Here is a 15,959-nt window from a genome sequence, read left to right on the forward strand (position 1 = left end):
ATTGTTCTCTAAAGCTTCAATTTCCTTTCTCATTGCCTCTCTCCAATGAGAGTCCTTGACAGCCTCTGAATAACTCTGGGGCTCATGACTAGCTGCGACAGCTGCTAAGAAAGAGCGGTGTCACAAAGAAAATTTATCACAATTCACATAATGTGTTATAGGATAGGGAGTACCTGAGGAGTGAGATTGGCGAGATGAACTGGCAGAAGGGCTCAGACTATGGTTGGAACACCATGTGGTGTGTATGATGTAGTCCTTGAGACGAGTGGAAGGATGCATCACTCTATGGCCTCGTCCAAGCTGCTCATTCCCTGCATTCATTACTTCTATAGAACCCCCCCCCCCTTACATCATGCTCCCCTTCATTATTTTCACACTTGTCGCTTTGCTCTGCCTCTCTTATGACCTCACAAGTACTGTCTCTTTTACTTTCACTATCTTCCTCGTCATTTACTTCAGTCACCACCTGGTTATAATCAAGATTACCATCATTGTGTCCGCGTTCAACTTGTTTTTCTTCAATAGCATAAGGAAACTCAGTTTCTAAAAACACCACATCCCTAGACACAAAATATTCATTGTTTTCTAAGTCATAAACTCTCCACCCCTTCTTGCCAAAGGGGTATCCTACAAAGACACAACGTCTGGCTCTACTAGCAAACTTATCCCTGGTACGATTTAGGCTTCGTGCATAACACAAACACCCAAACGTTCGTATATGTTTGTAGCTTGGTTTCTGCCCATACAGCATCTCATACGGTGATTTTCCCAAAAGGAGAGTGGAGGGGGTCCTGTTGATCAGATAACCAGTTGTCATAACACACTCTCTCCAAAACTCAATAGGGAGATTAGCCTGAAATCTAAGGGCTCTGGCAACATTCAGTATATGTCTATGCTTTCTCTCGACACGTCTATTCTGTTGCAGTGTTTCAACACATGAGGTCTGATGTATTATACCTTGCTCAGAAAAATATTCCTTCAAGCAAGTAAATTCAGTACCATTATCGCTTCTAACTATCTTCACCAATTTGTCATATTGGCGTTTAACCATAGTGAAGAGGTTCTGCAGCGGTTTGCCCACTTCACTTTTGTCATTAAGTAGAAAAATCCAAACGGCTCGCGAGAAATCATCAACAATAGTCAAAAAATATGAGGCACCACAAGACGCCCGTACAGAGTACGGACCCCATAAATCACAATGAATCAAATCAAAAGTCCCTTTAGCATTATTTTCACTAGAATCAAACGTACCTCTTGTCTGTTTGGCTTTTGAACAAACACCACAAGCCCTATTTCCGCTACCACATTTAATGTTCAAATCAGGAAGAAGTTTAATTACTTTCTCGGAGGGATGACCCATTCTCTTGTGCCATAACTTGTATGAAGCTTCGACCTCTGCTTTGTGAACATTGCTTGAGTACGCACCTTTGAAGCAGTAGAGCCCTCCGCGTAGTTCACCCGCACCAATCACCATCCTCGAAGTGCGGTCATGTATAACACAAAACTTATTAGTGAATTGGATATTACAATTTGACTCCTCTAATAATTGCGACACAGATATCAGGTTACAATTCAAACGAGGAACATAAAGCACATTAGTAAGTTTCATGTGTTTATTTAAAATGACGGTCCCTTTCTTTATTGCCATGACATGCTTTCCATCAGGCAATCAAACCTGACAACCAGTCACGGTCTCGGTATCATGCAAGTGACTCAAGTTCCCGGTCATATGGTGTAAAGCTCCTGTATCACTTATCCAATTCATACCTGGCAACTTCTCATTTGTGTTGGGTTTGCAAGAATTCAAGAGATTAAGAAAAGTGGACCACTATTCATTAGTCAATCCACCGAATGCTGTATGATCTCCCTCTGTCGCGTGAATTGGTTCAGAGGTTTCCCCTACCGCTTGTGCAGCATTTGCTCTCTGTACGCTTCTACGATCACGACCAGTTTTGCCTTGTGTTCCTTGGCCTCGAGCTTTCCCACTTCCAATAGATCTCGGCCGGTCCCTCCACCATTCCGGGTAGCCGATGAGTTGAAAGCAGCTCTCAGCCTCATGTCCTGTTCGTCCGTAGTTTGTACACACTCCAGATTTCTCTTTTGTGTTGTGTCCCGTTCTTTTTGTGCCACCTTGTGCTTGCGCAGCAAAGCTCATCGCCTCTCTTTTTTCCTCTTTGCCGCGGGTCACGGTTCTCAGCCACTCCTCTTGTATCACCATGGCATAGGCTTTGTTCAAGTTTGGCAGCGGATCGGTGCCCAGAATATTGGAACGCATTGTTTCATATACTGTGTCATCCAAGCCCATCAGAAACTGATGGACTCTTTCTTCTTCCCGTCTCTTCTCCAGCTTTGCAGCAATGTTGCAGTTGCAGCCCGCACAGACGCATGTCGGAATTTGCTCGTAATTAGCAAGTTCTTCCCAGATTTGTTTCAGTTTTCCATAATATGTCACGATTGGGAGACCGACCTGTTTGCTGTTCGTGAGATCTGCCTTGAGTTGCTGAATTCTTGGCCCATTGCCTACTGAAAACCGTTCTTTGATGTCATCCCATAGATCCTTCACGGCCTCCATATACGTGATCGTAGAATGCAGGCTCGGTTCTATCGTGTTGAGGATCCATGAAACCAGCATCGGGTTTACAGTCCACCAGTCTTCTAATTCCGGTGAATCATCTGTGGGCTGAGATATAGTCCCATCGAGAAATCCGATCTTCTTCTTGGCTCGGAGCGCCATCCGCATTGCTCGAGCCCATTCTTCGTAGTTATCTCCTTTCAATTGAACTTGGGTAATTATATTACCCGGGTTGTTGTTGGCAGTCAAGTAGTATGGTGAGACTACCTTTCTGCTTCCGCCCTCACCTTCATTCCGCTTCTCTCTTCCATCCGCCATGATTGATCAGTCAAAGCAAGGTTTCTTCTTGGTTTCAGCGAAGAACAGATACCAGCTTCGACAAACGGAAGTAAAGAGGGCTCTACAAAAATCCTCAGAGATCTGCTCCACGAATAGAGATCCAGAATGATCGAAATTTGCAAACTCAGAAGGCTGTGCGACAGTCAAATGTTCCTCGCTCTGATACCATGAGAAACTTCAGGTTGAAGGAAAAGATTTTCTTTCTATTCTGTTTCAGCAAATGATTGTAGAGAATATATACAAAGTCTGAGTTCACTCCCTCTTGCGAGGATCTCGGCTAACCAATAGGTACAAACTCCTAAAAGAATAATGAAAACAAAAACCAAAACCAACCAAAACATAAGAGATAAGACTCATAGAGAAGATAAGGCTACGCTAAGATAAGGCTTAATATGACTGAAGCTGGTTCGGTAGGGAGCTTCTTCAATGGCTCCGAGAGCCAGCCCAATGCCTATAACTCCATGGCAAAAAAAAGAAACTATAACTCCATGGCAAGAAACTAGGATGGCAAGAAAATCAATTTGGACGGATTGGACGGGCCAACAAGACATATTGGATTGGACTAATTCGATCCAAAATATTTATTAGATTGGATTGGACCTAGTCCATCCGTAACAAATTTATATTGAATTGGGTTAGATTAAGCCATATCTGGTCCATTGATACAAGATAAGAATATATGTGTCAATGGACCGGGTTTGGGTTGAAAGCAATCTAAATCAAAATAAATTTGAACAGATTGGATGGTCCAAACATTGAATTAGACCGGTCCGAATTGGTCCAAAACATTTATTAATTGGATTGGATTGGACCTGCTCCATTTATAATGGACTCACATTGGACCAGATCAGATTGGACCAAATGCAGTCCAATTGACACCCCTAGTGTATAGAATGTTGGTTGTTTATAGCTCTATAATGGAAATCAGAAATCTGCATTGAACCTGTACCTACTTTTTCGTAAATTTAAGGGAGTTTATAGATAATTCATTGACTCAAAGACCTTGATGAGTATTATGACGTCATGTAACTCTGCATTGATTACGTCAACTTGCTTATGTCACAATAAAAATATCCCCGTGGCTCAGTTGATAAGATCTGTCGAGAAGCACATGTTTTGAATATTCCTCTCTTTTGGGCTATAAATACTCTACTCTACGCTTATATTTTCTCATCAACGATCTCTACCGTAGTCTGTGAGTATTGAAAATGGCGTTGTGTAGGGCTAAATCGTCCCTCTTCATTCTGATGGTTGGCCTAGCCTTGCTCCATGTCTCTGAAGCTCAAGACTCCCCACAGGACTACATAAATGCCCACAACGAAGCTCGTCGAGCAGTGGGGGTTGGCCCTATGACATGGGACAATACGCTGGCGGGCTACGCTCAGAGATACGCCAATCAGAGGATTGGCGACTGTGCCATGAAGCACTCCAATGGACCCTATGGCGAGAACCTCGCCGCTGCTATGCCTAGCCTGTCGGGGACCAATGCTGTGAAGATGTGGGTAAACGAAAAGCAGTTCTACAACTACAACTCCAACTCTTGTGCTGCCGGAAAAGTTTGCGGCCACTACACTCAGGTGGTCTGGAGAAGCTCAGTTCGTCTTGGGTGTGCTAAGGTTCACTGCAACAATGGCTGGGACTTTGTCATTTGCAACTATGCTCCTCGAGGCAACTATGTAGGGCAGCGTCCTTACTAGTCTTTACCTGCACATCCAAAATAAAATGGAGGTCTAGATATGTAGCTTCCATCATAATAAATTACAAATGATGATCAGATTAGATGGAAGGAGAGGAATTTTAGAGAAGATCTTCTGCATCAATCCTTAATACTTAAAATGAAGGAAATATGAATGACTTTCTGATCATAATTGCTTGCACATAAATTGACTATGGATGGAAATATTTTTTTCTAAAAGTTCATATTTCTCAACTATTCAGGTTTGTTCTGAACTGAGGGGAGGTGAAGTATGAACTACCAGAAATATTAGGAATTTATATTCTAGTTTAATGTTTCTTCTTCATTTTAATTAAATGCAATTACCAAAACCGGTTTGATATCTTGTTTCTATTGAAATTCTATCAATTGATGTATTTTGATTCATGGTTAATCCATATACATTGTTTGGATGTGAAGCTGTATTAGTTTTGTTTGATTGATCATTACAAAAATCTGTCCTTCTAGTCTGTACGGTGTTTGGTTTGATAGAAATTAAATAAGAGAGAAACATCGGATTCTGGCTTCTGGGGTGAGAATTATCATTCGAAATTGGCCTGGTGAATTTATAGTGGAGAGAACCATCCATCTTCATATCTGTTCTGCATAAGAACCAGACCCAAGCAGTGTCTGAAGCTTCTGTTGGAGGGTTCTAACTAAAAACTTCCTTGGAGATTAGCCCATCCAGAAATTTAATTCAATTGGGTTGCTTATAGATTAATTAATGAAACCTTAAACCCTAAATTGATTACCACCCCATCCAGTATTCTCAATTTTTCAAAAACCATGGAGACGTGACCTTATCCACTATGAAAGTAAAACCCATCCTAGCTACCAGAGTAGAAGGATGAACTATTTTGACTGCTCAACAAACCCCAAACTTATTATTATCTAAGTGCGTTTTCACTCATTTATGGCATTGTTTTCTAAATTTTCCACGGTTTTCAAAACAGGACCGGACCAGACGGTCGGACTGGAAAACCCGGGAACCGGTCAATTCCGTTTTACCTCAGAATCATTATTTTTCCAAAAACCGTTGATTTGGCCAGTAAACCGCTGATCTGGGTGGTCGAACTGTTTGAACCGTTCAACGGTTTGGTCAATTTTTATTTTTTATTTTTTTGTCAGAATGGGCCATCCGTTCGGTTTAAACAGTCGGACCGTTCGAACCGAAAACCGGACCCTGACCAATTCATTGTCCAATTCGATTTTAAAAACCTTGAAATTTTCTGAATTTCTATTTTCATAATTAGGGTCCAACCTTAATTAGCAGTTGGGATATGGTTGGCGTTCATAAGCAGTTTTCTTGAAAATAATCCTACTTCCTCTAGATTTACAGGGATAGAATGAACATGGTTAGTCTACACCTTCTAGATTGACAACATCTTCTCCGGTGGCGCTTCATTCCTCTTGACATAGTCTTTGTGTTTGTCCATTTGAGCTTTTCTAGTCCAAGTCAAAGTTGTCCACTTAAGAAAATTTCCACTGTGCATGGACCATTAGGATGTTATCTAATGTGACTTTTTTGGTCATTTACTCGAACACCCATTTTACAGATTTACTTAAAATCTGTTGGCTTGAAATCAGTTGGCTTCTTTTCTTGTTATCTAATGTGACATAGATCGACTTATTTTCTTGTTATAAGTTCTAAAAGCAAAACAAAATCAGTTGGCTTGAGCATTAGGACCTTGTCATAAACAACATCTGTACTCTAAAATTTGTTCTTTTTTAAACATCATTTTAAATCAAAACTGTTTTTTACTTCTCAAAACAAAAACTCAGTTAAAAACATGTTTTTGTTTTTGACTGATGTAGCAATTTTAAAACATGTTTGGACATGGTTATCTTATTCTAATTGTAGCTAAATCTGGAGACTTTGGGTTATCATGTTTTGAGCATTAGGACCCATCATGTGATGTGAAGGATCTACCCAGTTAATCTTTTAATCAAAAATCAATTTTTAAATCATCATTGATAGAATACGCTAACATATTAATTAGGTAGATAAGTGATGGAATTTAATATCTAGAGATAGAGATGAATCCATTAGGCTATGTTTGATTTGAAGGAAAATATAGGGAAAGGTAGAAAAACTTTTACATACTTTGTATTGATTTTTTCGTCTTTTTCTTTCTTTTCTTACCTTTCCCTTCAAACTAAGCATAGCCTTTGATTGACTCAATGAAGTTGGCCACATATTACACCCACCGCTTAAAGCGACGACTTTTTGAAATATATTTATTAAAAAGACTATTTATTAAAATTCGAAATATATTGCAATATGAAAAAGACTATTTATTAAAATACCGTGCTATCATTTGATTCCTAAACCGCTAGAAGCAAGATCTAAGCTCTACAGAAAAGTCTTTTGAAAGAACAAATTGCACTGTGCATGATAAGAAACCCAACTTTGATGTTAGTAAATACATTGAATAATGTAAACTTAGAATATGAGAAACTAATGGACATCAAGACAAAGAAAAAGGGGGATAGATAAGAACCTTTGAAACGTTCAAGCAATGACTTTTAGCTACTTGACAAGTTCGAAATATTTCACAAAGACAAATTTGAAATCTATTTCATTATGAAAATGATCAATTAATACCTCCTATAAACCTCATCCTGCCCATAGATCTAACATCAATTAACGGTAAAGATTCAATCCAACCCTAAAAATCTTAATTCCACCCTAGGATTAGACTGAAATTCGTTTCTTTTTCTCTCTCCAGTCAAGTCAACTCTACAACGTGACAAAGATATACATGAACCCATCACAATCGTTTAATCAATGGGTTCATCCGAATATGTATGTTGTGGTCCTAAGGGTTAGATGGACGTGTGAAAATTCAGTGCGAATGCACCGCAAAACCCACGTTTTCGGGCCTCCACTTATATCTTGCCGTCAACGTGACAATTTGCACAACTCAGCATCCGCCCAATTCTCTCCCCTCAGTTCAAGAGGTTGTCATCTTTCCATTGTTGTCACTTTCAAAAATAAATCAAAACCATCTGGTTTGAAGCAGATTGCAGATTGTTTCATAAAATAAAAACATAAGAAAACATGTTTTTAGCTGTGTTTGTTTTTTATTTTTAAAACTGAAATCATGTAATGATTATTCAGAAACATGGTTTCATCTCATTATTCAACTTCATATACAATAAATCATACAATATCTATAACTGTTGCTGCCAAGGATGGGTTAAGGGCAATAATGTAAATATGCTTCTGAGATGACGATTTGTTGATGTGTTTGAGGGCTGATAGAACTGAGGGCCTGTAAGTCACACCTGTGGAGGAAGAAGCATGTCAGAGGCCCTGAGTGTTATCCCAAGGCGGACGCTCCGGCAATCAAGTTAGCAAGGGCATAGTAAAGGAGTCGGACAAGGCCTGAGTAGAATAGCTCAAATAAAGTCACCAGAAAGTTAGAGAGCTTAGAGAAATAAATGCCAAGATGCCTTACCTCATAGTGACGCCACCTATTTATAGCTGAACTTGCCTGGAATTAGTTATGAGCGAATGGCCAGGATGCGATCTGCATTGTGCCATGCATCGCCATCCTGAGTCTACCATGTGCATCCACGCCATTGGGCCTGCCATGTATGCCTACATCAATAACTAAAAAAGTTGATTTTGTTTTAAAAGCTAATATCTTGTTGGTTCCAAAAACATGTCTTTTTTTTTAAACAAAATCAACTTGTTTTTCTTTTCCAAAACAAGAGCAGAATTCAAAAACATTTTTTTAATTTGTATTTTTTTTTTGTTAATGTAACGATCTCAAAAACAAATTAAAACAAAAGTATTCATGTTGTAAAATGCCCCCTATGATTATTGATGAGGGCGGATTTGGCCCTCCAGTGATATTGTGACACATGGCACCTCAGAACAAGTAGGTGACACCCAGAACCACTCTGGCAACAACTTGCCTTAGCCAAGTTGATGGTGTCCCACCTGGCGGCCTGGCCCTGGCACGACCTGGCCCTGGCACGAGCTGGCAGCCTGGCACTGGTGCGACCTAGCGGCTTGGCCCAGGTGCGAGCTGACAGCCTGGCCCTGGCACGACCTGGTAGCCTGGCACAGGCGCGACCTGGCGGCCTGACCCTAGCACGACTTGGCCCTGGCACGAGCTGGCAGCCTGGCACAGGCACGAGCTGGCAGCCTGACCCTGGCATGAGCTGGAAGCCTGGCCCTAGCGCGACCTGGTGGCCTGGCACAGGCGCCGACCTGGCGACCTGCAATACGTGCCCACTAACAAATTTGGCATGCATATCCTAACACTCCCACGATCCTTGGAAGTTGGCCCACGAGCCGAACGATCCAGAGGGTGGTTAACATGCATGGCGATTACCTCCAGGAATCTCGAACCACATAAACAACCTCGCAGAAATCTCGGATGTGGTGCGTGAAACCCATGTTAAACAATGCCTATATAAAGGCACCAACCCCAATGGCAAGAGGGAAACGAGCAAGTAAGCAAATAGGCATATCGTAGCTCTCATACTTTATGATTTTTTAGCTCGCAGTCTACTATGAGAGTACTAACTTAAGCATCAGAGCGACCTCGCCGGGTTTGCCACCCCGGGTCTTCTGACATTTGGTTCCTTGCAGGTCTCTAAAGAGCAAGGAAGCTCGTCAATCTAACTCGTCACCAGGCAGCTCAGCACCTAGTCAGCTCGGCACCTGGTCAGCCCGACACCTCATCAAGGTACCTCGGCACTAGGCAACTCGCCACCAGGCAGCTCGGCACTAGGCAGCTCGCCCCTAGGCAGCTCACCACCAAGAAGCTCATCAAGGTAGTTCGCCACCAGGCAGTTCACCACCAGGGAGCTCATCACCAGGCAGTTCGCCACTAGGTAGCTCGCCACCAGACAGCTCGCTACTAGGGAGCTCCACTTCAGCCTCTCAGTCACAGGCCACTTGGGAGCATACACCACTGACGAGGTACTTAGCCAAAAAATCGATACATCAATAAAAATTGATTCATCAATTGGTGCCGTCTGTGGGAATCGCTACAAAAAGCTAAGTTCTCCTCCTCTAAAAAGCTAAGTCCTCTTCTTCTTACAGAAAGCTAAGTCATCATTTCTTAGAAACAAAAGCTCTCGCTTTATACTTTTCATTTTTTATGAAATCAAAGAATATGCAGGGAGCTAATAGACTAAGCAGCTCTACCAACTTTACTTTCAATTCAGATAAAACCCCATCAGTCCTCCTCATGAGGTCCCCTCTACAAAGATGAGCTCTTTGTGGCTTCCGTGGAGTTGGCGGCCCGCAGACTACATGAGCACCCTTGTTGGTCCAGCCTTCCAAGGCTCCCGTGTGAGCTGGCGATCCAAAGTTAGTAGTGCTGCCCCCAAAGGTCGAGCTCCTAGTAGTTTCTTGTAGGAGTGGTGACCGACATTATGAGGCTGATGCAGCACAATCATAGCTCTAAGGCACCCACCAGGCGGCCAGCGCGCGGCCTGGCGGTCTGGCAGCCTAGCACATGCGCCAACCTAGCGCGACATGGGGCAGACGCCGACCTAGCGGCTTGGCCAGGCGCGAATTGACGAACTGATAAGAGGCTTCCTCGTCACAAGACCTAGTCGCCTCTTCGGCTTGGGAAAAGTCAAGGAGAGTGGACTACGAGTCACTCCCAGAGCCTATGGGCTGAAATATCACATAAGACCCAGTCGCCTCTTCGGCATGGGAAAAGTCAAGGAGAGTGGACTATGAGTCGCTCCTAGAGCCTATGGGCTAAAATATCACATAAGACACAGTCGCCTCTTCGTCATGGGCAAAATCAAATACCAAGGAGAGTGGATTACGAGTTGCTCCCAGAGCCTAAGGGACAAAATACCGAACTAGCGAAGACCTCTTCACCACATAAGACCCAATCGCCTCTTCAGCATGGGCAAAATCAAGGAGCGGACTGTGAGTCGCTCCCAGAGCCTAAGGCATTGAATCGACGCTTACGAGCTCATCGAATTATTCATTCCGGACCAAAAGGAGAAATCTACTCCCTTCACTGAGTTACTTTCGGCTTGGGAGTGGGGGGCAAATGATGAGGGCGGATTTGTATTTCTTTTCCAAAACAAGAGCAGAATTCAAAAACATTTTTTTAATTTGTATTTTTTTGTTAATGTAACGATTTCAAAAACAAATTAAAACAAAAGTATTCATGTTGTAAAACGCCCCCTATGATTATTGATGAGGGCAGATTTGGCCCTCCAATGATATTGTGACACATGGCACCTCAGAACAACTAGGAGACACCCATAACCACTCTGGCAACAACTTGCCTTAGCCAAGTTGATGGTGTCCCACCTGGCAGCCTGAAACAGGCACGGCCTGGCCCTGGCGCGACCTGGCCCTGGCACGAGCTGGCAGCCTAGCACAGGCACGAGCTGGCGCCCTAGCCCTAGCACGACCTGGCCCTGGCGCGACCTGGCGGCCTGGCACAGGCGCCGACCTGGTGACCTGCAAGACATGATCACCGACAAATTCGGCATGCATATCCTAACACTCCCACGTTCCTTGGAAGTTGGCCCATGAGTCGAACGACCCAGAGGGTGGTCAATGTGCATGGTGGTTACCTCTAGGAATCTCGAACCACATAAACGACCCTATAGAAATCTCGAATGTGGTGTGTGAAGCCCACGCCAAACAATGCCTATATAAAGGCACCAACCCCAATGGCAAGAGGGAAGCGAGCAAGTAAGCAAGTAGGCATATCATAGTTCTCATACTTTATGATTTTTTAGCTCACAGTCTACTATGAGAGTACTGAATTAAGCATCGGAGCGACCTCGCCGGGTTAGCCACCCCGGATCCTCTGACATTTGGTTCCTTGCAGGTCTCTAAAGAGCAAGGAAGCTCATCAATCTAGCTCGTCACCCGGTAGCTCAGCACCTGGTCAGCTTGGCACCTGGTCAGCCCGACACCTCATCAAGGTAGCTCGGCACTAGGCAGCTCAACACCATGCAACTCGCCACTAGGCAGCTCGCCACCAGGCAACTCGCCCCTAGGCAGCTCACCACCAAGCAGCTAGACAAGGTAGTTCGCCACCAGGCATTTCACCACCAGGGAGCTCACCACTAGGCAGTTTGCCACTAGGTAGCTCGCCACCAGACAACTCGCTATTAGGGAGCTCCACTTCAGCCTCTGAGTCACAAGCCACTTGGGAGCATACGTCACTGATGAGGTACTTATCCAAAAAATCGATACATCAATAAAAATTGATTCATCAATTGGCGCCATCTATGGGAATTGCTACAAAAAGCTAAGTTCTCCTCCTCTAAAAAGTTAAGTCCTCTTCTTCTAGAAAGCTAAGTCCTCATTTCTTAGAAACAAAAGCTTTCGCCTTATACTTTCCATTTTTTATGAAACCAAAGACTATGCAGGGAGCTAACAAACTAAGCAGCTCTACCAACTTTACTTTCAATTCCGATAAAACCCCATCAGTCCTCCTCATGAGGTCCCCTCTATCATTTTGCGAGGTCAATTTGGGAATGGGCTTTTCCCTACTGGTGTCTTATCATTTTGCGAGGTCAATTTGGGAATGGCCTTTACCCTCTTTGGGTGTAGATGGAACCCTCCATCAGATCCGCAGGGCCTTTTTTCCCCTTCTGGCTTCAGGTGGTGTAGGAAAAGGGGAAGGACTATGTTGAGAGGTTTGAGGGATGCAGTATCTTGGACAATATGGGAAGAAAGAAACTTTCGGATATTCTCAGCGGCTGAGAGAGGGGTGGAAGAACTAAAGGCTATCATTCATTTTAGGGTTGTACAGTGGCTAATATCTACGGAACTATTCACAGGTTACACAATGGATGGCATGTTGAGGAAGTGGGGTGAAATAGCAAAGAGCACACAGACCAAGTCAGTGATGAGTGTGTCTTGGACACCTTCACCTGCTGGGTTCATGAAATTAAATTTTGATGGGAGTAGTATGGGAAACCCTGGACAATCAGGGATTGGGGGTGTCTTTAGGGATGAGAATGGGGTCATCCTTGGAAGTTAAAATGTGCTGGGTCAAAAGATCAACCAATTCTCTAGCTGATGGTTTAGCTAAATAAGGGGTAGAAAGGGATTCAATGTTTTGGGCTAAGTTGTTATTTTTTGTCTCCACCTATTCTTTGGTTTTCTTTATTGTACTTGGAAGATAAGTGTGTTTGTCTTCCTTATGTGATCTCTTTGGTGAATTAATGAAATTGTTATTGATAAAAAAAAAACACTACACAAATACAAGGATTGACAAGTGTGCCCTTGCTTAGGTGGCATAATAAGCCCATGCCCATTAAACCTAGTAATAAGAAACAAATACATAATAGAAATATAATGGGGCCAAGCCCATTTTGTTAAGTCCACAACACTCCCTCTCAAGCTGAGCATAGATATCTAACATGGCCAGCTTGCATAGAAGCTCCAAAAATCTTGATCTAGTAATACCCTTGGTGAACACATCCACTAGGTGTCTTGTAGAAGGCTTGTAAGTGTTCATCAATTTCAATGTGCTTTGTTCTATCATGTTGAACTGGATTATTTGCAATGTTAATTGTAGCCTGATTGTTACAATATAACTTCAAAGGTCTAGTCATCCTTAGACCCAATACTTTTTGAAAGCCTCCTTATCCCCAATTCACTTACGAGAATTTTGAGCCAAAGTATTTTAGTAGCTCGTGCCAGCAACTCCATGAGCTATAGCCTTATACTCAGCTTCAACGTTTGATCTAGCTACTTGACGGGTTGTCAAAGCCCTCAAAATTAGTGCTAGTCCCACAATAAATTTTTTGCAGTAAAAGTGGTACTAGGTTGAATCCCACAGGGAGCTAAACAATAATCTCTCAGCCGAATGAATAATATAATGGAGTGGGAAAATTAAATAATTAAAAATTTTAAAAGAACAAGAAAGCAAATAGCAACGAACAAACAAGAGAAATCAGTCTTACCGAATTCTGATTCAATTGGTCATCGATCATAGGTAGACTTCGGCAGTCTTGCAATTCAAGCATTTAACCTTAGATTTATTAGGATAGCCATAATAAACCTTGTGTTTTCCTAAATTAGTTGACCAAACCCAGCATTCGATCAACACTTATCACTAATTAACTAGGTACGATAGCATTCCATATCAATTAGTGATAGCATTAAGCTTTGTGAAAACAGTTAAACCAAAATAACAATAATTGAGATAGCTACAATTATCGAATCTTGTTCCATCGATTCCCTTTAGGTTAAAACATGTCAATACATTGGTCAAAGGCTGTCACGAACAATTGACCCAGAAAGATATTAACCTAATTGTTACTTTGTACCACTGTTAATGACAATTACGGATCATTGAACCATGGATGTGGTAGGAAAATCAATATTAATTAATTTGTCAGACTAATTAACATTAACGTCCAATGAGAATATGCACAAGAACCAATGAATACTTGAATTAAAATGCAAGAACTTGAATTAAATACAGAACCTCACAATGACACAATCGAACCTCCCCCCTTGAACCCGAAAAGAAAAGTTTAGCTGCTTATGAATTTCAATCCCTCCATGCTCTGCTTCTCAGTAGGCCAAACTGCTCTTCTTGGTAGATTGAGTTGCTTGATGATTTCGTGGATGCTTGAGTGATGCCTAGAGCTGGCCTGTCCCCCTCTTTATAGAGCTGAGGGAGAGGGCTGTTTTCCAACTCCTTCTAGGAGATTAACCTTAGCTAGATAGCCCTGATCTGTTTTGAACTAATCCTATCCTATCTCTTATCTAATGATCTAGTCTCAATCTTCTTATCTCTCTAGGATTACATTCAAAACTTTAGATCTGATAAGACTCTCACTTAGGAGATTACATTCAAAACATTAGATCTGATAAGACTCTCACTTAGGAGATTACATTCGAAATTGGGATTCTTGGCTCTTGAATTCGAGTTGGGCTGCTTTAAAAACTTGGACTGCTACAAGGCTCTTCTGCATGTTGGGCTTCAGTTGTGAAATGGCCTGGCTACGAAATTGCTCCGACTTCGGTCCCGGTTTCATATTCGATGCGGACAAATCCTGTCAAAACCCAAAACACAAAAGTTGTGGGCCTTTCTTTTATCTTTCTAATGCCTCATGAATTGTCTAATTCGGAGTCCGTAATTGAGAGTTATGCCCAGATTACTGACTATTGCCGAAACTATGCAAAATCATCCGAATTGCCTTGTTTTCTTCCAATTGCCATCTTTCTTGCCCTATATCGAAATACAAGGGTAATGAGTCCATTTAAGTGCTAAATAAATGTAAAAGAGTGAATATTAGGGGATAAAAATAGGGTACTTTTTAGTCTCATCAAATCTCCCCACACTTAAACTTTGCCCGTCCTCGGGCAAGGCAAAATTCAAGCAAAACAAAAGAAACTTAATTCCCTACTGATTTTTGATCTCTCTTTTTCTCAACAATAAGCCTAATCCATTGCATGCTTCAGTCCAGACTTGGTAACCTTCCCCTTCCATCTCTTTCTCCCCTTTTTCTCGTCCAAGAGTGATCACAAATCACCATTCCTCATTGTCCCAAGTTAAATCGACAGTCAAGGAAACAAGCCTTCCACCGGCTGAACCTTCCTAGACTCAACAAGTACCCATTGCTTTAACATACCAATTCAGCCAGATTCAATTATCTTTCTTTGTTTCTTAGGTCAAAACAAGGTGTGTTATTACCGTAAGCTTGCTATGTATCACATCTCCACCATTTAGTATGAATTCCAAGGGTCTGAAGGTGAGAATGGGGTTGGGGTTCTAGGGTGAGTGCATTTTATGCTCCATCTCACCCTTGCTTTCATTTCTAGATGTGAGTGCATTTTATGCTCCATCTCACATTAGTCACAATTTTATTCTATTTTTTTTAGAATATGCACAAGAATGAATCACAAGGCATCACCATCTGATCCATGAACTCATCGATCGTGGTCTCAACATGCCTAACACAGCAAGTTCTAAAATAATCAAACCATGTTTGACAGATATTTATGTGAAAATCAATCAGGCCCTTATGTGGAAAATTTATATGCATCTTGCCTATTGATCGATTAAAATAATGAGGTACCATATGTAGCCAAAAAAAATTCAGTTAGTCATGCTTGCATCCTATCCTATCTATTCAGCCTAAGCACATGATTCCTGAGAAGTCGAAATCATTCAAGGATAAGTTTCCAGGGAGCAGAAATTTCAAAAGTGCGTCATCTAGACATAGGCTTCAATCCTTTCTTCCTGGATTCACTGTCTTCTCTAGAATGGACTTTACCTCTCTATTGGAAATTTCAGCTTGTCCATTCGTTTGGGGGTGATAAGTAGTGGCGATTCGGTGATGCACCCCATACTTCCTCAGCAA

At 42.1% G+C, this 15,959-nt stretch overlaps 2 protein-coding genes across 2 annotated transcripts; one reads left to right on the top strand and one right to left on the bottom strand.

Annotated features, from left to right (window-relative positions):
• Positions 1-1,828: 1,828 nt before the first annotated feature.
• On the bottom strand, positions 1,829-2,890 carry LOC148791899 (uncharacterized). Its single transcript, XM_088888321.1, has one exon. The coding sequence runs from the start codon at positions 2,888-2,890 to the stop codon at positions 1,829-1,831; it is 1,062 nt and encodes a 353-aa protein (XP_088744447.1).
• Positions 2,891-4,068: 1,178 nt separating this feature from the next.
• Positions 4,069-4,779, top strand: LOC104593971 (basic form of pathogenesis-related protein 1-like). The gene has a single exon (XM_010254096.3). It carries the CDS (start codon positions 4,120-4,122, stop codon positions 4,606-4,608), a length of 489 nt encoding a protein of 162 aa, XP_010252398.2. The 5' UTR covers positions 4,069-4,119; the 3' UTR covers positions 4,609-4,779.
• Positions 4,780-15,959: the final 11,180 nt, after the last annotated feature.

This window comes from Nelumbo nucifera, chromosome 5 (assembly GCF_055504915.1).
Source record: "Nelumbo nucifera cultivar China Antique chromosome 5, China Antique-T2T, whole genome shotgun sequence".
NCBI lineage: Eukaryota > Viridiplantae > Streptophyta > Magnoliopsida > Proteales > Nelumbonaceae > Nelumbo > Nelumbo nucifera.

Bases quoted from the DNA above. Each gene is read 5' to 3' on its own strand.
- LOC148791899 (XM_088888321.1), bottom strand. From the start codon at position 2,890: ATGGCGGATGGAAGAGAGAAGCGGAATGAAGGTGAGGGCGGAAGCAGA.
- LOC104593971 (XM_010254096.3), top strand. From the start codon at position 4,120: ATGGCGTTGTGTAGGGCTAAATCGTCCCTCTTCATTCTGATGGTTGGC.